General features: G+C 46.8%; 1 protein-coding gene and 1 long non-coding RNA gene across 8 annotated transcripts in view; one reads left to right on the forward strand and one right to left on the reverse strand.

Moving 5' to 3' along the window:
- Positions 1 to 1,611: 1,611 nt before the first annotated feature.
- On the reverse strand, positions 1,612 to 5,729 carry LOC129212383 (uncharacterized). Of its 3 annotated transcripts, XR_008579158.1 has the most exons (4): positions 5,135 to 5,729; positions 3,555 to 3,691; positions 2,970 to 3,040; positions 1,612 to 2,843 (listed from the first exon to the last, which is right to left on the reverse strand). It is a non-coding gene; the product is annotated as an uncharacterized LOC129212383 (long non-coding RNA). The 3 variants fall into 3 exon arrangements; XR_008579157.1 differs by lacking the exon at positions 2,970 to 3,040; XR_008579156.1 differs by having other exon boundaries at positions 2,970 to 3,691.
- A 154-nt stretch (positions 5,730 to 5,883) lies between these two features.
- The window catches only part of TSHZ3 (teashirt zinc finger homeobox 3), a 66,131-nt gene continuing 49,932 nt past the window's right edge, over positions 5,884 to 22,082 (forward strand). Inside the window, exons 1-3 of one of the 5 annotated variants that reach the window (XM_054840892.1) lie at positions 5,884 to 6,190; positions 6,845 to 6,989; positions 7,113 to 7,378. In XM_054840892.1, coding sequence (XP_054696867.1) covers positions 7,339 to 7,378 — 40 coding nt within the window. In that variant the 5' untranslated portion in view covers positions 5,884 to 6,190; positions 6,845 to 6,989; positions 7,113 to 7,338. Of the gene's footprint in view, positions 6,191 to 6,547; positions 7,379 to 22,082 lie in introns of those variants that run through there. The other 4 variants (XM_054840888.1, XM_054840891.1, XM_054840890.1 and 1 more) reach the window with 4 other exon arrangements.

Consider the following 22,082-nt stretch of genomic DNA (forward strand, 5'->3'; position numbering starts at 1 on the left):
ATCTGTGCACAACAAAAATCTTTCTTGCGTTAAATCACAGGCGGTCAGCAAAGGAACAGCTGTGTTAGCTGTGCAATGAAAACTTTCAGGTGATGCGAGGAACAAGAGGGGAATCCCTTCCCCTTCTCCTCCATCCTCCAAAAGCCTTTGAAATTAACCAGCTCTGAGGATCACTGCCAGTCTCCACAAAGGCGTTCCGAAAGCCTGGAGCTAGTCAAACTTTGTATAGGTAAAATAACTAAAACCCCTTCTGCTAACACAATAGCTTTTGTTGTCACATATGGTAGAGTTCCAGGATCTGTAACTATTTTTCATAAAAGATTTTCCTACTGCCCAAGTGAATACATTACGCTACAGTAGCTCTGAATGGTATCGCTTATTTCCTTCAAAGCAGCGGCCGATTGTTTCTTCAGAGACCCTAAATCCTTTCGGGGGGGGAAGTGATAATGCAGCGGGACTGAATCCCGACGATAGATCTTATTTTAGCACGCATCATCTCCGAAAAGCGCAGCCCCTGGGAGAGCGGCAAGTGCCGAGGGAGCGGGGCGGGGGGGCTCGGGGCGGGCAGGGCGCCGGGGCAGGCGCTGGCCGGGCCGAGCCGAGCGGGGCTCCCCGTCCCCGGGCTCTGCCCGGAGAAAGCCCCGCTGGGCCGAGAGGGAGCCTGGACAGCTCGGGGGCCGCAGCCCTTCCCCGACCGAGAGGCACCGCGAAACGTGACAGAGCCTCTGCGTTCCCACCCCTCCCTCCGAGGGGACGCGGCCGGGCCCGGCTCTCCCGGGGGAGAGCAGCGGCAGCAGCCCGGCGGAGCCGGGGCCGGAGAGCCGCTCTCGCCGCCCAAGTTTAATTCGCGAACTTGTTGGCACCCGGCGGCGGGCGGGCGGGCGGGCTGCTCTGCAGCCGACGCGGAGCTGGGGGCTTCCCCTCCGCGGGAGAGCAGCCGCCGCGGCCCCGGCCGGAGAGCGCCGCTGCCGCCCGGCGTCGCGGGGAGGAGGGAGGGAGGGACGGAGTCCCCGCCGCGGGCACCGCCGGGCCGGCACCTCCCGGAGGGCCGCGGGTCCGGTGGGGTGCGGGTCGCGCTGCCCCGCTCCGGCCGGCGGCTGCAGCGGCGGGGGGGGGGGGGGCGCCCGCACGGGCCGACCCGCCCCGGGAGTTCCTTCGCAGCGCCCTGCGGCTGCCTGAGCCAAAGTTTCCCCCCAACCTCCGTGGGCTGGGGTTTTTTATGGGGGGATACGTTTCTGGTATCTGGGGTTAGGTGGGGAATTACTTTTAGCTGCAGACGGAAGCGAATCGATTCGGACAAGATTACCTACAGCCTAAAAGGAATGCTTCAAAATATTAGGACGCTGGGCGCGCTTACACTTTCCTATCTATTTTACCCTGTGCTCTTTCCGAAATGCCCGGTCCTGATCGCAAGGACACCGCTCTCCCAGTTCTGATTTTCTGGGGCTCATTACATGTCAGAACTGTAAAAGTCCTCTGGACAATTTACAGACAAAACATCTGGTTCGTTAAAGCAAAGCTACTGGACTAAGACAAACAAACTTTGCTACTCTGTAAATTCACTTACCCAAACAATTTACATTCAAGCAAAGATTTTAGCCCGAAGAAAAACTTTTATTCATTTGTATTCAGGAGGTTTGGGAATTCATAGGCATTTTAAAATAATTTTGCTCTAATAAAGTTATGTAGATATTACAAAATGTCTTTGTTCTCTTCTCGGATTATTATTGTTGTTATAATGGTTATTGACAACACTTTGTATTTTACAAAAGTGGAGTATCGTTTTCGGTCGTGGACAGCGGTGTTTTTAAACAAACTTGTCAGATCCATATTCATCTAGTCCAGCCTTAATGAAAACTGTTTCTTCTTTGTTCTTCGCCGGGAGAAACCGGAGTACTTTCCGCACACTTTTTGCATTTCGATGGAGTGCCACCGAGGGAGGACAGGCTTTTCCAAGGGACAGAAGGCAGCGGTGGCAGCCGGCGGCTGCCCGGACGCCCGGCGGGGCATTGGGTGCCCGGCACGGCCGCGGGCTGCCGCGTTCCCCGCGCCCGGTCCTGGGCGATGCCTCGGTGGTGCTCCCAGAGCCTGTGCCTGGCGGGGGGCTGCCCTGGGAGGAACTGCTGGCAGGTGAGACGCCCCAGCCGCCCTGCCCCGCGCCTTCTGCCGGGGCTCGCCCCCCCCCCCCCCCTCCGCGGTCGGGAGCCCGGCCCCCGGCAGCCCGGCCCCGGGCGCGCCGCCTCCTCCCTCGACAGCTCGCTCCTCGGCCGGCGGGGCACCCGCCGCCTCACCGCCGGCGCCTCGAAAGGCCCCAGCTCGCTGATGCCCAGCCCTTCCCGCGGACACTCGGCTGGCGAGGAGCCGCTGGGTGCCCGCCGGCTCCTCTGCTCCGCTGGAAGGGGCGGAGACGCCCCGCGGAGCCGGGCTGGTCCTCGGGGCGAGAGGAGAGCGCCAGGGAGGGGGCAGTTCGCCACCGGGTCTGACCCCCCCCGAAAAGCCATGGACCAGTGCTAACAAACGGGTCTCCGAGAGCAGCTACACACGCACACGGGGACCTCGACGCACGCTTCTCCTTTCCTTGTTTGCAATGAACAAGTGGCGAAACATCAACACGCTGCTCGGGAGAGAGAAAGGTTAAAGCCCGAAACACGCTGGTTTCTAAGAGGCAGCTGCTCCAAGTTTAATAAACTTCCTTACTGATCCTCTGGCCATTCCCGTAACTAACAGTTAATTTCAATGGTCCTTTCATCAGCTCAGCCCGCTGTCTCCGCTCGGACCTGGGTGGCGGGAGAGGAGGTTTCTTGGGAAACTGTTGGAGTTTTCACGTAGGGGAATGCAATGAGCTGTGAAAATATTCGACAAAGAAGGGCACTAAACGGTGTGCACTGTTGAAATATAAAACATCCTTAGCTGATGGAAAGTTCAGGAGTGATGGTTATCTAATTATGGGACTTATAAATAATTGGTACCTTGGTTTAAAACTGCCGGGAAGAGAGAGCTTAGAGCTGAGCCTCATGTGCTGAGTCTTTGTAGATGGAGTCTGTACAGTCATCGATTTTACGCATTATGTTCGTAAATGTTACACTTAATAAAATTACGGGTTCTGGCTCTCTGAAATAGACTCTGACCCCCAAAGAAGCTGATGCACATGAAGGAATCTGCATTTCCCTCTCTAATTCCTCTGATAGAAAGTTCAATAGATTTTTTTTTTCCTTAAAAAAATGGATATAGTTAACAATCAAATTATTCCACAACTTCCTGAGCGTTTTGGCACTGAGTTGAGTGTGTAAGTGCAGCGCACGTGTCTGTGTGCACGTATATCTGCTTCCTCTGTCTCTCTCTCTTTCACACACACACACACGCACGCACACACGAGAGTTATTATTTCTAATTGAACTGAGAAAGTTCCTCCAGTTACTGTTTACGGGAAGTTTAACTTTTTTCATTCACCGCCCCCAGCCCCAGCCCGGTACTCTGTTACCAGCCCATTACCCTCCACCGCCAGCGCTTGTGGCCCGCCCTTTGAAAGGCAAGGTAAGTGCTGTTAGACAAACCTCGCCATACAGCAGGGCTGGTGATTTTCTCGCAAATGTTTGTTTTAGTGACACCGTTCAGCTGCTGAGGTTGCAACCTGCCAGCATCTTCCACGCAGGGCTGTACTTCTGCGAGAGGGAGAGCTCTGCTAGGGAATCTGTTAAAATACACATGCCTCTAAATTCATAAATACATGCATGTAGCCGAGTACAACAGCGAGAGGAGGACTGCACACCCGTGAAGCTAAGCCGAGCCTGACTAGCTGACGAAAGCGGGAGGGAGCGCACCCCGCCGAGCCGCTGTGCAGAGCCCCGGCCCCGCTCGGGTGGCCGCGCTCCCCAGCCCCGCTGCGCCGGGCACGGAGGTTACGGTGCATCGTGAGGGTTATGTGTAATGTAAAGCTGGTGAAAGATGAGCAGATTTAGAGAGAGGGAGGTGGAAGGAAAAAAGTTCTTGCAACTTGCAGCCCCCCCAAAAATTAGTGATTGGCCGCTGCAGCCTTTTCCTCAGGATGCTCTGCAGCCAACTAATGGAAGATCAGAACAATTCCTGGCTTTGGAGAGGACTCTCGCACATTTAAGAACAGCCTTTACAGGACTGAAATGACTAAACACGCCTTATCACTTTTATGCTGCTGCAGTTTTCAGGGCGTTTTATCATCGCCTGGTGGCAGGCTGACCTTCCCCGTGCTCTGGGCGGCCGGGCAGGAACAAAGCCGGCCGGGGCTCCCGGCTCCCCGCACTCTCAGCGGAGTCTCCGAAAGTTTGTTTCAGCCTCTCCCGCTCCAGAGCTCGGAGAAATCCTCCATGTTGCGCAGCGCCCGCCGGCTCGGCCAGCAGCCTCCTAAGTTCACCCATCTCCCAGGCTCCGTGCTTAACCGGGTCCCGACGCAGCCATCGCCCCCGCGGAGCCGGGAGCGCAGCCGGGCTGAGCGCGGAGCGCACCGCGGCAGCCCCTGCCCCTGCCCCCGGCCGGCCGCATCCTTCGGGGGGGCATGAATTATTTAGGTTTTCTGTTTCCTAATTCCTACTTAAAGGGGGGGGGGGGGAGGAGAGAGAGAGAGAGAGGAACAACGAGTTATTATTAATCGCAGCCTAGCCCTCTCCGTTTTCCGAGGCTGTCTAACATTTGTAAATACTTGTGCTGCGGCTGGTCCCCTCCTTCCTGGTTAAGTTGTTTAGTATGTTGGTTATTTGTACCGAATCCCGCTCTGTGTTGTGTCTGATGTGTTGTCGTTGCAATGTGCAGCCGGGGTGACACTGATGGATGCGCCAATGGTGAGACGGACAGATGTTAGGGCGGATCTAGCGGCATGCACCGCCACAGCGGCGGAGCCCGCCCGCACAGGGCTGCCAGCCGCCGCCGCAGCCCCGCGCCCCGTCCTGGTGCAAGCGCACACTCACACACGCACACACACACATATAAACAGAGGGTTTTTTTTTTTTTTTTGGGGGGGGGGGGAACGTCTCAGTGTCGTCTCTTAAGTAGATCTGATCGCTCCTTCTGTGAGGAGCTACTGTAACTGTGAGGAGCAACCAGCGAGTATCAATGAGATGGAACTGAGCGAATTTGGCAGCAGAAGCGGCAATTGACAACTCACCATTTTCTTGTTTGCAAGAAATGTTTCGTTTTCCCCCAACAGTAGCAATTTCCCGGGGACTTTAGGCGACTGCGATTTTTTTTTTCATCCTAAAGATCAGCTTAAAAAAAATAATCAACTCATAACAATAATAATCAAAAAAAAAAAAATCCCAAACCTCTCCACCCTTCATGTAAAGTGTTTGAATTTCCTGCAACTTGAAAAGGAAAGCAAGAGCAAAAGAGCGGCACGGCGGCTTTATAAGATGTGAAGACGCAACAACATCTGCACTTAGTCAGGTATTTGGAATTATCCCAAATCTCGAAGAATGGGGGCGAGTGGAGATTTTTTTGATCTTACCGTAAAAGTGAGATCATCCTTTTTTTTTATTCCTCCCCGTGAACTTTAAAAAAAAAAAAAAAAAGCTACTGGGTTTTTTTTGTTGTGTTTTTTTTTTTTCCCCCCCTTCACTTCTCCCAGGCACAGGCGGCCTCCGGCAGCGCGGCGGTGCCGGTGCGGTGCGGAGCCGCGGTGCCCGGGCGCGCAGCGCGGCGGAGGCGGGAGGCCGGCATGGGCCCCCGCGCGCCCCCCGCCGCCCCGGCCCTCCCCGCTGGTGCGCGGCCCCGCCGCCCAGGGATGCACAATCAAACCCGCAGCACATCGATCCGCCGGCGCTCGCTGAACTGAGCGCGGCGGCTCGCCAGTGAACTTGGACCAAAAAAAAAAAAAAAAAGCCAAAAACCCAAAACAAAACCCCAAAAGAGAGGAAAAAAAAAAAAAAAGCCCCCAAAAGAGGGAAAGAGAGGGAAAAGTGATCTTCCCCGAAGAGTCGGGCGCGCGCGGGGCGCGGGAGTGCGCGGGCGCTGCCCGCTCCCTGTCCGGCCGGCGGCCCCGCGGGGCAGGGCGCAGCGGCTCAGCCGGCGGAGACGCCGCCGTTAACGGCCGCCGGCCGGAGCGGCCCCCGACACCCCGCCCGCCGGCAGGCGCGAAGCGGAGCCCGGGCGGCTGTGGCGCCAGCCAGGTGGGAGCCGGAGGGCTGGATGTGTGCCGGCGGGCGGCCAGCTGCCCGGCGCGCCGGTGAGTGGGGCCGGGGCGGGCGGCAGCGCGAGGTGCGGGGCGAGGCGAGGACCCGGCCTCCGCCGCCGCTGTCACCTCACGGGGCGGCCGGGGCTCCGCGGGGACAGGGCTCGAGCGCCGGGGGCGGGGGCCGGGCCCTCCTCGCCGAAGCAGGGAGGGGGGAAGCGGAGGGGGCTGAAAATGCGGGGCGGGGGGTCCGGAAGGTCCCGTGTCCGGCGTGGCGGCGATGGCTGGGGCGGGGGGGGGGGGGGGGGCTCCGGCGGGGAACGGGTGTGCGCGGGGGCGGAAAGGGAAGGGCTGTCGGCGGGGAGCGGAGCGGGCTGCCCTGCCCTGCCCTGCCTGGGGGCGTCCGGCGGGCCGAGCCCCTCCGCCGCTGCGGGCCGCTGAGGAGAGCGGCGGCGGGCGAAGTTGGGCGGCGGAGGGGGGCGCGGGGGGGGGGGGGGGCGCGCCCGGCCGCCGCCGCCGTCGCCGCCGCCGTCGTCGCGGGCGGACCCTTCGCCGTGGCCGTGGCCGGCCGGCGGCGGGCGGTCCGGCGGCGCGATGCGCAAAGAGTTAAGGTGCCGTCCGGGGCGGGAGGCGGTGGGAGCGCGGTGCCCCTCTCCCTCTTTGCGGACTAGTTTGAGTGACACTGCGATCATCTCGTTTCCCTTCAAGCTTCGCCTGTTGCCGCCGCCGCTCCAGCGCCGAGCCGGGAGCCGGGGAGTGGAGAGCGCAGGCTGAGGCTCCGCCGACTACTGCCAAGAAATCCCACGTCTTTATGCCGTGATCTCCCAGCCCGGCCAGGCACCGGGGGCGCAGGGTGGGGTGGGGGGGACTGCGGGCTCTCCCCAGCCCTCCCGCCCGCACACCTCTTCGGGGGGCTTCCCCTCCTCCTTCCTCCGGGGCGATTTGTCAAACTTCCCCCCTCTTCTGCCAGCAGCAGCAGCAGCAGGGCTGTCCTCTCCTCTGTGCCGCCTCCTCCGCCGCCGCCGCCGCCTCCTCCTCCTCCTCGGCATCGTGTATGCACAGCAACAAAAAATATATCCCCAACCCAGCCCTCGAGCCGAGACTGGAGCAGCTCACCGGATCTCTGGGGCTAAAGCAACTCTTCCCACCCCCGCGCCCAGGCAGCCCCCCCCCGCCGGCGCCGGCGGCCGCAGGAGCTCAGCATGCCGAGGAGGAAGCAGCAAGCGCCCCGGCGCGCAGCAGGTACGAGAGCCGCCTTCCCCGGCCGTTTGTTTCTCCGCTCGCTTTCCTGCGTCTCTTTCATAACCGCTTTCAGCGGGCTGAGCCCCTCGCTCTGTACCGGGCTCCCTCCCTGCCCCGCTCCCCGCGATCGCACGTTGCATGCCGTGGATTTTGCAGAGCAACTCTTGGTCTGGAGGCACAACGCTGTGGCGTGGGGGGATTTTATTTAATTTTATTTTTTTTTCCTTGGGGTGGCAGGGGTGGGGGCGCATGAAAGCCCTTTCCCTACTTTGGTACCCACTTTGATTTATTCCTAACTCTGCCATCGCCCGACTCAGTTATGGGGGCAACGCCGTGTGAAAGGCAGGCGGGTATGTGCAGGCACATACTACATGTACACGTATGATCTGTGTGACTCGAGGGGTGGGGGAAGGAGGCGAATTTTGTTCATTTCCAGCCCGTACTTTGGCACCTACTTTGCTTCTCTCCGTTGTAGTCTTCGTCCTTCTCCATCCCCTTCCCTCACATGCAAATGCTTTCTGAAAGCCAGTGAAAATACTCTTCTATTATTATTTTTTTTCCTGTAAAAAGAGATAGGGTATGTATAAATACATGGCACGCTGTGAACGAAGTGGTAGGGACAAAGTGATTTGGAGGGTCCACAGTGTTACTTGAAGATCCAAGCCCAGAGCTGGCTCCTTTGCTCAACTTTTATCTTTTTCTCTCTTTCCCTTGCGCGGCGCTGGAGGTGTCTATGCCGGACAGGCAGACCCACCTAGTTGGTCACTTTCTTTAGCAACCTCTTCTGTTAATCCTATTGATTTCTTATTTATGAGTCCAGATGAGAAGCTGCAAAGGAAACAAAAAAAAAAAAAAAGGGTCTGTGTATTGTCAAATGACTGGCGAATGTTTCTGATAGTGCCTTTACAATTTCCTCCATTTTTTTTTTCTTTTTAGAAATACTTTTCGAGGCTTTGTCCTGGTGAGGTTTTTTGTTTGTTGGTTTGTTTTCCTTATGTCAGAAATGTTAACTCCTGTTAAACTTAGGCAGTATTTTTTTGAAAAGCCAAATTGAAAAGAAAACAGTAAAAAAAAAAACCCACATAATTTTACAGTAATCCTTAGTTGGGGATATGTGGGCTGGAAAAGGTTTCCTTGGCCTGTTGCCATCCTTGATTTGATGGCTGATTGATCGCCTGTCATCTGGCTGCCTTTGATCTATTCATTCCCGATAAACATCAATAAATCACTTGCCATGGTAACGCCAGACTCGGTGACGTCACACGTGGCCTGTCAACTCTCTGTCAGCACAACTTCAGGGGCTCCTGCCTAGATGTGCCACATCGCCACATGGACCAGGGCTTCCAGAGGCAAGGGGCTGGCGTAGGTGGAGGAGCAGGATTGGGTTTGGGTGGGGACGGATTTGGGGGACCAGCGCGTAACACCGTAATTTGCCTTTTACAAAGGAAGGCTTTCTACCAAGAGGCCGGGTGTAGAAGTTTTCCAGAGGCTCTGGCAGCATTATTGGTAGTCTGTTCGTAGTTGTGCTTCTGACAACTTGAAGCAGGTAGTCCTGCGACTTGGTAGGGCATTGTTAGAAAATGGGCGTTCAGAAATGTGACGGTGCTTTCACACTGACAACTTCTCAGAGTGGTGTGGTTCGAATTTAGTAAACAGCAAGGGGTTCAGGGAGTAATACAAATTGTACGTAACTACGTCCACGTTTCCTTTCTTCTCTTCTTTGAAATAGACGTGTGTTCATCTAGTCCTTTGGAAATAGAGAAATAGGTTTTCTAGCAGTCTTGCTCCACGTACTAACAGCTAGAAAGTTTGGAAAGTTTTGCAGTACGGTAATGATACGATCTAGCAAACAGTATCGTAGCCAAATACTTCAGGATAATATTTTGCTTTTCTGGCCCGTGCCATCAAATAACACTTTTAAAATTGATTAAAAAGGTGAACTTTTCCTAATACTTGGGAAATCCTGTTTTGTAATGTTAATTTAGTCCGGCAAGATCTAGCTCTTCCAAGTATTTGACGTATTTGACTGTGCTGTATGTTGGGCTCTCCGTAGGCTGGAGGAAAATGATTCTGCACTAAACATACATTCTGAGGTATCTTTTTTCTCTCCCTTTACCGCTCTCCGTCTCTCCCTCCTTTCTCAAGTGAATCAACCATGATGTGTGATCCATCTTTCATATTGAGCAGAAGTGTAATCTCTTTAAACTTTTAGCTTTTTGATAGCCACATTAAACATTTAGTATTGTGTATAATTGCTTCCCACTGAAATGCTGTTTTATTGGTCACATTGGAATGTTACTTTTTCTAACAGCACTAAAAGCAAAGGCTTTTTTTTTAACACCTTAAAAAACAGCTAAGAAATAACAGGTTAGTTAAGAAATATTCATTACAAAAACTTGACTGCAGGACTAATAGGAGATGGAAGAATGGTTTTGCTCTATCAAAATGACCCGTCAAAACGACTTTGTTTCATATTTGATTTAATTGTCTCTCTCCTGACAGGCACATTCATCAATAGCTTAATGGTCAATCAGAAGTTGGCAGAGTGAGTGCTTTCATTCTTTCCCATACACTAGCTTTGGCTTTACTTTATCAAAATGCCTCTGCCTAATGGATATGGGGGATGTAGAATGACTGAAGGGCTACTTATTTGAGAAGAGTGAAAAAACAAGAACATTTATGCTGTTGATAAGTGCATGAAGATAAATAAGTGAGCTGTATGAGGCGTTTTATTTTAAGACAGAAGAAACTTACAATTTTTTTTTCCTTCTTTTTGGCTTCAGAGCTGCGAGTTACAAGGTTCATGACTGCTTTTGTGGCATACTGAGAGTGATGACAAATTGATTGCTTGGTACTGAGAGAGAAAAAAAGGTGGTGGTGGGGGGAGAATTAAAGATGTCTGCTGATTGGTAACTCAGGAAATCCAGTCCCCAGCAACCTTGAGAATACTCGAGAATTTTTTTTCTCCAAACTGAAAGGTCCGCTCAGCCATAAAAAAAGAAAAGTTGTTTTGCCAGCTTCATTAGTGTTCACCTAATTAGCTGTAAACCTGATGGATTCCTGACAGCTTTAATGATTGGAGATGACAAGCTCCACGCAGTGTCATCCAGCAGAATTAGGTTTGCAGCTAGTTTGATGTAATCAAGTTGATATTACACAGTCCTGGTTGCCTTTAGTTGTGCATTAACTCAATTTTCTGCTGCAGGTGACAAATGGGCTTTGGTACCTGGATAATCATGTCATAGGAATTAGGGCCCTTTTAATGGTCTGGAGTAGAATAACAACAACAAAGAACTCTCAGCAGCACAGAGCTCGCAGACATAACAGACAGGTGCACAAATTCTTTATGTCTAGCCCAAGTGTTAACACCACACTGTGGAAGACTAAAGCTGTCTCTGAGAATCAAGAATCTGGAAAACTGATAATTTCAGTTTGTTTGCTTTGAGACTCAGGTGAATATCATAGATAAATCTGGGAGGGAAAGTCAGGGATCGCTGTTTTATTCCTCACCTGTTAAAGCAAGAAGATGGTCAGAATTGCTGCTCCAACGACTTCTGTCATTTAAGTCAGAAAGGAGAAGGTATTTACTGGTTCGAGGCTACTGTCTAGGAAAGCTAAGATACTGTATTAATAGAGGCCAGCCTTATTCATGCAAACAGTAATTATCTATCCTTAAATTATAGCTTTCACTCGCAGCTTTTTTACAAACCTATTTAAAAGATCAAGAAAATGTACTTTCTACTGACAGAAACGACTTAATACATATTTTGTATACATACAGAGCTCTTCTGAGGAGGGATTGGGAACTAATGATTTGTTTGAAACTGATTCATTTATTTATTTATTTTAAATGGAATAAAACAGTTACTGTTTTTTTTAGACCCAGACAACCCTGAGTTTCCAGCCCTCTGGAAAACAAACAAACTTGGGCCCATGGTATTTTTCTTTTTCTTTTTTCTCTATAGTGTGGTTTAAACCCTAGAGAAAGCTGCACACTTTTTGGGCTCTTCACAACTTCGGTGCTTACGTTCGAAAGGTGCGCATGGCCCGTGTGAATAATGAACTACACTAAATTGATTTTTCAGAGACGAGGAGCACTTCCACTTTTCAGGGACTTGAGAGCTCTTGCTGGTTATCAGCATGTCCAGAGCGAAGCTGGGAGTGCGCCCCAGCAATACAGATGCAAGATGGCATGCAGGTTGGGCAGCCGGATTTCCAGGCAGCTCCAACTTCAGGAAGTTGAATGCTTGCTTTAATTTATGGGAATTGCTTGCAACTACATACATACCCCAAAAGTAAATGTAGCGATAAAGTAGACTACCTATAAAGGTACTTGCAGTGTCAGCCCTTGGTATGTTATTTGCCTCCAAACCTGCCACATATTTCTCTGTTGGACAGAGATTCTTCCTAGCAGCAAGCTGACAAAATGATTAGTTATGGCTGTCCTCTGCTTTTTTTTTTTTGCCTTTTTTTTTTTCGCCTTTTTTTTTTTCGGCAAAGTGTGAGGAACAATGCAAAAAAAGAAAAAGGGGCATAAATATAAAAAGGCCTGATAGATTCCCCTGAATATCCGTCTGGAAAACAGAATTTTCCAGAATCAGCTGCCATTTCTCCCATTAGCTTGACAGCTGTCAATTAGGGCTTCAGTGCTCTCCTGGGCCACAGTTTATTGCGTGCGGTTGATGTTGTCATTTTGTTCTCGGTTTTGCCTTGAGCACTATCATGAGCAGGAGTGAAATAGTCAATAACTGATGTATCAGCAGTTATTTCTTAAATTGGCTTACAAGTCTGCATTTTTCCTCTTTTTACTAAAGATTGTTTTGTAAAGTGATTAGAATGAATTGTGACTGCTGCAGGGTTATGGGAAATGCAGTGGAGCTAGGGTGAGTTAGCAGGATTAGAGTGGGTCCTTTTTGTCAGCCCTGTTTCCAGGATTAGTGGAAAGTATATAGAAAAGATCACCTTCAGGGTGAAGTGTGGGGTAAATTTTGAAGTGTGCTACATGCACGCTTATGTAGAAGCATATGGTAGTGCAGAGTGAATGAAAAGAAATAATTTGCCAGGACGTAAAGTAACCTTACGTGTTATCTTTCTGAACAAACCTTGGCACTGCTAGTTTTACGGTGTAATAATCCATATTTTAATCCAATGTCACGACCGTTTCCTAGCGCATCCAAATACAGATTGTCAAATTTTAATATAGCCCTATTTACGAGGTGCTGCTAGTAGATCAAGAATTTAGATGCCTGAAGTGTTGCATTGTCAAGTAAGAGTGCATGTATATGTATGGTTATGATACAACACCGAAAATAACATAGTTGCAGAACGATCCTGTGTTATCTTATCTACAAAATACTTCAGCATCGTTTACTAAACAATCTACCTCAAGTGTTTGAGTCGGATTTTTTTTTCTTGTGTGTGTTTGTTTCTTTTTTTTTTTTTTTAAATTTAGTTACACCCAAATTGTGGTTTATCAGCCTTAAGTTAAAAATGAAAGGTGAATACAATATATTGTATTTCGTAACAATGATATGGACTGGTACATCCAGACAGATAATATGCAGTTGTAATTAGACTGAATAGACAGGCATTCATTTTTAAATTCTTTGACACATGCATAAAATAGTCATATAATAAGATAAGATGACAATTTTATGTTAGGTTGATAAAGTGTCCCGATACATGCATTTAAATGTCTGTAAGCCTTTTTTTATCCAGACAGATTAATTCTAGTTTCCAGCATTTGCAGTTAGACATTAAATTAATTTTAAAAATCCCACTAAACAATGGATGCCTTTTTTTTTTTTGTCATTACCTAAAGCAGGAGGATTGAAAAAAATGTATGCAATTGATTTTTCTTGATTTCAACATTTTGAAAAAAAAATGCATGAAAATTGGCTCAAAGGATTTAAAGCATAGTCCACGAGAGACTGTATTGTAGTTTTCTTAAGTATAATAATGCAGAATAGAACATTGTCAGAGCTTGAAATTGTTTGTTACCATTTTCATAAAAAGAAGTGTAAGAGTTGAAATAAGTAGGGCTTAATTTTAGAGACTGCGAGGTTCATCCTGCTGCATTTTCCTGATTTTGCTTCTGAAAGATATTTTGGTCATCTCAGTAGAGAGCCAGTCTGCAGAATTTAAACACTTCTCGTTGCGAGCATCAACTTTAAGATATTTCTCAGAAAATGTTCAAAGGTTTTGGGTTTTTTTTCCTCCGGGTGCGGAGGGAGAGTGGGGAAGGAGTTACCAGAAGATCATAAAATATCCGAAAGCTCTTTGCCAATGCCATTACCTGGCTCGTTCGGGCAGCGAAGGTGCGACTCTTCAAGAATAATCTAAGTTCGTATTTTAGACTTAATTATAAATTATTAATTAATTCTGTCAGGACACATGTTATTAATTATGACTCTCTTTTCTTCATTCAGAACAGCTGTTGGGAATCGCTAAGTTCAGTGTATGTGTTGGTGTGGGAGTTTCCCACTGAAGAGCTCTCCATTCCCAGCCTGCCTTACCTTACCTTTACCTCCCACCCTCGTCTTGCTGGGGCTCGCTGTTAAACAGCTCAGCTAAACTAGACGTCACTTGCAATACGTACAAGTTTGGAAGCGATTCAGTGAGCTCACAATTAGCGAACATTTTTGCGGAGGTGGTTTTTTAGGTCCTGTCCATAAATAATTCTTGTTTTAGCAGGACTGGATGGTGGTGGGGAGGTCAAAAGGGCACCGACCAGGCTGTGGCGGGGGGGAAGCAAAGCGGTTTTCATGCCCCTCCGCCAAACTCCCGCCAAACTTAGCACATTAGCATAGAGGAAAGAGCTGGTTTATTATTCGTTTGGAATGATTCAAATTCATTTACTTTTGATATTTCCATCATTAAATTGAGCCCTCTGTTTCAGTTTCTTATGTGTTCTTTGCAGAATGCATGTTGCATAAAATAGGCAATTTTTAATGAACAATTTAATGTAAATGGGTTCTGAATTTAAATTAATATTAATGAAGCTTTGAGTGAATTTATTTTGCATACGTAAAGGCTTGTAACTCTTTCACCCATACACTCTTGTCTTTATGTACTAACACATTGGTTAGGTGAATTGGCTAGTTTCCATATTTTGTGATTAAAAAACTTTAATGGATTTTACAGGGATATTTGTGCTAGTGCGACTTTACACAGGTTAGTATCTCTATTAAACACCTACCCACCTTTATATTCAGATTTTTGTAGTTAACGTTTTACCGTGGTACCCCGCCACTTCTATATATTTCTTTCTGATTTGGTTTCGCCTTTATGCTTAGAGAAAAAAATTATTCCAACAATAGTCACCACAGTCAAGATGTTTTCTTTCTTTGGCTTACCTCTAATGCATTATGTATTTAGGAATGATGGGATGTTCTATAATTAATTCTGTTAGATGTAATTGCTATAATCACTTTGATGCTACACATAATAAAAGTAATATGGTAAGCATATGAAAAAATATAAACACCTTATTGTAACACTTTATGTAAAATTCTTTTTAAAATCTTGTTTAGAGCGGAACCTCCGCTTCCGTATTTTGTCATTTATTTTAAAGTACGTTACTTAGGAAATGAATGAATTTTAGATATTGAAAAGATTTTGACAGGCAGGTCTTATACGTGCGTACGTATATCTCTGATTCTGCGCTATTAAAGATGTAGTTCATTAAGAAGCCAATCTTCAGCGTTGCTACAAGTGACACATAAATATCACCACGTATCTCGTGAAATAAGAGGCAAATTTGTACATTGTATTAAAATCCAGTAACACAGAAATGAAGTTGTACACCGGAAGGCTTCTTTGTAGCGCAAAATTATGGGAAATATAAAATGTATGGAGGGTAGCATGTAACTAGAGAGGGAGTTTTCAGGCGTAGTCCCAAGTGGGGAAAAAGACGGTAGAAGGTGATTCCCCCTCGCTTTTTTTTTTTTCTTTTTAACAAGTAGCTTTGAGTTATTGTTTGCAAACACAGTTTTTGATAGAGAGGAAATGAAAAAAATATGTGCGATGGGTTAAGCTGTGTAGCTGATATCCTTGATTCTGTAACAAAAAATGTTAATATGGCCATAGTTCTTAATTAGTTGCACACCATACTTAATGCTGCAAAGGTCACTTGCTTTTATGGTCCAGCTTCGCCTGTGAATTTGTATGTTTCTCCCCAAATTTATATTTCATTCTCCCATATTTTCTAAGCAATTGAGTGTGCAAATCGTGGTTAAAATGCAAACTAGAAACAAGATTAGAAAAATACATTTAGCGTGGACAAAGAAAAGATTTTTTTTTTTTGTTGGTGTTATTTTCAAATAATGCACAGTCTTTGCATGGAGAGCAGAAGTATTACATTTAACTTCTGTAAGCTGAACAAACAAACCCCGACCAACCTCTCGCTGAATTGTTTTGGGGAAGAACAGAACAGGGTGCTGTTTCTGAGTATCTCTGGGACTGGGCTCGGTGCCTGGAGTCCTTTTCCTGCTAGGTCAAGCCTGTTGCTGGAGGGCCAGATCTCAGCAGGGGCCTCCTGCAGGCTTGGCGAGGCTGCTCAAGACTGGCAGCCATCAGTCATCCATCTGTGACACAGAGTCTGTTTTTGATGGCAGGGATGATAAAAGGCCTGGGAACTGTATAGGCCCTTGTAATCAGGGCCAGTGCTGACATCCTTCTCAACTTTGACAGCTTCTTCCTTTTCTCTCTTCACCGCCAAGACTGTCTCAACTGGATTTTTTTTTTTCTCTCTCTTGTTTCATGTACTTGATCAGTCTCAGATGCTGGGAATTATTTTTTTCTGAAGGGAGGGGGAGTGTTTCTTTTGGTTTGTGGGTTGGGCAGGTGTGAGAGGAAGTCTGTTTTTTTTTTTTATTTTTTTTTTTGTACTGTAGGCCTGTTGCTAATTAATGTTCCTCCATAAGATTCTGTCGGAGTTGAGTAATGTTTTTGATCTTTATGCCTGATAACTGCATACTTAATGAGATTTCAAAGCTGTGAGTGCAGCTCCCTACAATTATTGACAGATGCCTTTTCTTTGCCATTGGGTTCAGCTTCATAAATCCTCCTGCAGTAATGAGGTTCAGAAGTGCCACCCTGCCAGTGAGCTAATGAAAGAGGGGGGGAGGGAGGGAACAGCTCATGCCTGCCTGACACATTTTTTTCCTTTAAAATTTACTATGCAGATGTCAAGCTGTGGGACGATTACTTCAAACATGCTAATTTTTATCTTGCTTTTGTGTCAAGCCTGCATGCCATTTTTCCCCCCAATAATAAATAAAAATAGAAACCTCAACCTATTTAAATTTTATCATGGATCATAACTATTGAAGACTTTGATATATGTGTGTTCTTTTGCAGTTTCCAGTCAGTGGAGCAGTTTTTTGAAATCCGAAGGGCAGAGAGAGGATAAAAAAAAAAGGGGGGGGGGTGGGAGGAAAAAAAAAAAAAAAAAGCTGCCTCGGCCGCACGTCGGCCTGCCCTAACCGTGCACTTGAAACATCGGAGATTTCATTTTAGAGTTCTGAAACTAAATCCTGGTGGAGAATAGCCGCACCATGCCAAACAGTCGATTTCCTTTTCAGCAGAGCCATACATCACTGACCCACCCTTCCCTCCCGACAGAATGACATGTGTCATTTATCACACGGGCCCTGCCAGGCAGCGCGGGGGGTGCGCGGGGGGAGCTCCCTTTCCAGCACGGCTGTCTTTTCCCCGTAGCACAGCCTGGCTACGCACAGCACCGCTCGGGGAGAGGGACGGTCGGGCCGGCGGAGAAGGAGAGCGCCTGTGCTGGGGGGGAGCTGGCAGAGTGACTGAGGAGGTTATGTTCGTTCATATTATCTGCTAAGTCGCCTTGTTCAACCCCCTGAAGATTTTCCCCTCCTGTTTTCTTTCACTCTCACCCTCTTTTTTATTTCTTTTTTTTCCTTCTTTTCTTTTTTTTTTTTTTTTTAAGTTTGGGACAAGCTGGCTGACACATATCATTCAAGCAGCACCGGCTTGCTGGGGGTTGTGTAAATGAATCTGGGAGCTCTTGGTTTCACATGATTCAAACGTGCATTATTGAAGATGGATGTTCCTTAAAAAAAGATTGATGATGGATATCAGGCTTATAGTGCCATTTATCATTTTGAATATTATTTAGACTTGCCGTGTAAAGCTGTAACTTGAGAGTTGGATGAGCTGGGACAGAATGGAGGCCTCGACGTGCACATTGTGATTGATGGCTTTGCTTTCTCATTGTTTGTTACCAGATACTAGCCGGTCATTACAGGAGTGCCTTACAATTGTTTTAGGGGCTGGATTTCTGTGTGTGTATGTGTGTCTGTTTGTATAACAGAGAGAGGGATGGGCAGAGACAGAGTTAAGTTTTTAGTGAGAGCATTTCAATAATTGTAAAGAGGGTAGACAAAGCTATGGCCTGTGCAAGGATACAGGCAATCTTTTGCATGAATACAGATGCATGCCGTACGTAGCGCTAAAATATAAGCAGGACTGTAGCTGCTCCAGCGTAGCATTGTCAGACATTGCCAGTTCCAATATAAAAATGTGCTTTAAAAATGTGCTTGTGAACAGATTAACACAGTCCAGCTTCCTTTCGCTAACAGGCTGCGTTTTTGTCCCATAATTGCAAAGAAAACAAAGTTCTAAAACGTAATTATTCCAGTGTTTACATTTTTCTTTTCTGCCCACCCTCTTCACCCAGTGCTGTGAATCTTTGAATCTTGGCGTTCACTCCCAGGTGCCCAGGATGCTCCTGGAGGTGGATAGTCTGCCCATGTATATAGCAAGGGCAGTCCCTTCCCTTTTTGAAGCACTTTTGCTGGAACCAGGACACCCCCACCTGCTGGAAGAATTAAGGAAGCAGCTTTTTATAGGCAATTAGGTCTTGTCCTGGAAGCAGAGGCGGTGACTACCAGGAGATAGACACTCCAGCTTCAGCAGTAGGTTGCCAAAACGTCAAGTGATGGGGCGTTTGTGCGCAGACGTCTCTGGGCAAGTGCGATACACAGCCCAGTTAAACTTGGTCTGAGTTCACAAACTATTGAATGTTTGTTGCCTGGCACATTGTACGAAAATGAGATGATTGACAGCAATGGTAGGTAAAATTAGATGAGAATGGCTTTTGGTTGAATCAGTCTTGAACTTGCACAGGTAGCTGGTATTTTTCAAACACTGCTTGTCACATGAACTTTTTCTTTGATTGTGAGATGCCCTCCTAGCAAGAGGGAATTACAGCAACATTTAATAAACAACATACAGTATTTAGGTTCAAAGGGTTCACAAAGCCATCAGTGACTTTATATGAGTTTTATAGAAACGAGTTTTTCAGAAATCTAGTGTTTGTTATCACTTCTGCAAATTCAGTTCACTTTGATTTCGGTATGCTCAGTTGCCAAAAGTAAGACGAATTCAAGTTTATACACTTCATTCAAGTCCAACATCATGAGAAAGCCCTGAAAAAACCCATAATTTTTTTCTATAAAGTCTTCAGCAGTGGAAGGTAAAACTTTGATCTCCTACCCCTACACTTGTGTAACACAGTAGGTAATTGAAGTACAAGTGCCAATTTGCTGGAACAATTGTAAACACACCTTGATACAAATGGCATCATTGCATTCTTACTGATTAGAAAACTTTGCTATTAATAGACACAAAGTCCATTTCAGGTGTAATTGGTAAGGAGCTGAGTGCACTCATGGGAAGAAACCTTGTTTTGTTTTTTGTTCGCTTTTATTCTTATCCCTTTTTTCAGTTTTATAGCTGGAGACATGATTTATTGCAGCCATCCATCTTTGGGGCTCATCCATCACATCCTGGTTGCTAGGCAATCATGGCAGCAGCTGTTTGCTTTGAATCAGACAGAAAAGTTGTCAATCATCAAAGGCAGGTGAATAGCATTAGAAACACGCTATTGTCAGACGGAATAATTAATCAAAGAGAGAAAAGATAATTAAAAAGATATGACCCTTGCAAGTACTTGCTCTGGGTTGCCTGGAAAAAAGAAAAACTGCCTGGTCTTTTCTAGACACTTAAGCAGCTGAGGGCTGATAAAATATGCACTCTGCAGTGCATAGTTTTTAATTAATTGAAAAAGGTTCAACATTCAAAGACGATGCTGGAGAAAAGTCTGATTATGAGCAGAAGTAATATTTATTGTTTGCATGAAAGGCTTGACATGGAGTTCTAACTTTCTGTCACAAATCTCCTGCATGCTTGCACTAAGCCTCTTTCAGCTTTACTATCTTCACTGGCAGTTACTAGAGTGTGCGGCTAGTCCGTCCAAGTAAGGGTCCTACGGCTTTCATCCAGCCTTTTCATTCTGGGCCACCTTTTCAGTGTATTGTCTCGTTCGCTATCCTGTATAGCAGCTATCAGAGTTGCACTAGCTCTGCCATCAGCAAGGCAGGCGAAGCTCGACAAGTCCGCAGCATTGCTTTTCATTCGGTATAGGAAAGATGTTGAGGCGGTACCTATCTCGTTTCCAATCAGCATGTGGAATAACAGGCTCTTGTGAGCTGATTCCTGAACCCGATTTTCCAGCAATCCTATTATTTGTAGCTGGAATGATAAACAGGATGCTGTGAAGCCTAATTTCCAACTCCTCGGAGTTTGGATACCCTGGTAGAAGATGCAGCGTAGCATGCCCCAGCACAGGCGTACACAGGAATGCACTTCTGGTGTGGAGCATCATTGACCCAAAGCTTGCAGAACAGCCAGGTAGAGCTCATAATGCTGTCAGTCTGCAAATTCAGGAGACTGGTTTGATCTCTGTAGTTGCTGAAAAGCTGGATATCTGAAGCTGTAATACTGTAAACTGTCTTTGTGAGAACAGAATATCATTTTTTTTGTTTATTGGGCAAAGTACTCATGTAGTCCAAGAAAACCCAACTTTGGTGTTTGTTCATGCTTACAAAGGTAAGATGTCTGTGGACATACTGATCACAGGAGAACATAAGTATGGTGATTGCATTATTAGAATTTATTTATAAAAAAAAAATATAAATAGTGAAGCAGAGGTGACTGCCACTTTCCCTCCCTTTGCATTTTTTCTTTTTTGATTTCATACTTCTTTTACTCTGTTTCCTAGAACTGGACGAAGAAACTTCAAGTTTCTGCAGGCAGGAGAACAAAACCACTACTATCAATATCAAAACCAGATATTAGTGTTGATTATCAGCAAGTTTTGCAAGGATGTATGCTGTGAAATATTGGGAATTAAAATTGCAGAAGGAAAATCTTGCACACCGTTACTGCACACCCTATCCCTTTCACATTGGCTAATTCCTTGGATTATTCTTTGCATAGTTCTTTGCAGCAGTGTGTCAGAAGCAGCTCTTCTGCTAATTGTGTGTGGCCCGTATCACATTTTCTGCTCTCACACCCTGTTTCACTTGTAATCATTCCAGTATTTGCTTCGAGGAGGAGAGAACACAGCTAAGAAGGAAACGGGGTACCATCTGAATACTGGGTATGACGCATCTGCTGTGTAGAGCTATGAGTTTCAACACTGGTAGCAGGAAGCTCAGGCCAAAGTTAACTTGGAGAAATCTGTAGCCTCAATTAACATTTCATATTAGTGATTCCTCAGAATGTAATGTTCAAGAAAGTTTGTGTGAGAAGTAATAAAATCTCTCTCTGAAAGCAGCATTAGCTTTAGAAATGTCCTCCATATACTGTGTGACCAAAGTCAGTATGACCCAGGGCTAACAGCTTAGCACTTTTATGTCAAGTTAGGATGTTGTCTAGAGTTGCTGGCAGGTATTTTTTTAATTGGGCTAATTTCTTTTTTCTTCTATATGTAATGATAATTCAGTTTGACATATTACTTTGGTTTTTGTCAGAGGTGTGCAGGCCCTGTGCCTATACGGGTGTATGGTTGTGTATGGGTATGCAGTGCTTTCTCTAGCATGTTTTTGTGTACTAAAGAAATGTGGGCTAGCCATGCCCGCATGGGAGGTGACATGTTTATGGCTCTAGAGCTCTTTCCTCCTTTGCTGGGAAACAGATTTGTCTCCTTTTCACATATCAACACCTCTGATACCTTTTCAAGTATTTGCTGTATTTCAGATCTGCTGATCACAGTTTTATTTACTTATGGGGGAGCTGTGGCAGTACTTCCCTAATGGAGGGATATATAGTGCTGACATAAAGAAAATGTTGGATAAGAGACATATGGATAGATGGCTGCATGTTGGAATATAGGCAGCTATTGTTTAGTCTGATAGTGATTTCTTGGCAGATTATAGACAAAAGTTCCCCGTGATAATCTCTTTCCTTCTGCTTATCAAATTGAGGTGTGTGCGTCTTCCCTCTGATTTTTCCTAGTCTCTTTTCCATGTGTTGTGTTGAGGGAGGACAGAACAGCTATTCCCCATCCATGGTATTTATTGATTCACAAGTGAAAGCGGTTGGACTCTGAAAGGATTTTTCTGTCCTAGCCCCTTCCTCACCCTTCCCCAAATGCAAGTTGCTTTTGCACTTGTATAAAGAAAACTGCGTAGGAAGTTGAAGTACCTCGGTACCGAACATGCTAAAGCTAGATTGTCTTTTTGTTCAGATGAAGCGAAAAATGGACAGAATATGTTGGACATTAAAACCATAACAGATAGTAACCAGTTTTGCTTTAACTCGTGGAAGAATGCACAAAGGGAGTTTGAAATAAACGGTCAAATAATAATCAAGCATTTGCCAGCGTTTA

Source organism: Grus americana, chromosome 13 (assembly GCF_028858705.1).
Source record: "Grus americana isolate bGruAme1 chromosome 13, bGruAme1.mat, whole genome shotgun sequence".
NCBI classification, from domain to species: domain Eukaryota; kingdom Metazoa; phylum Chordata; class Aves; order Gruiformes; family Gruidae; genus Grus; species Grus americana.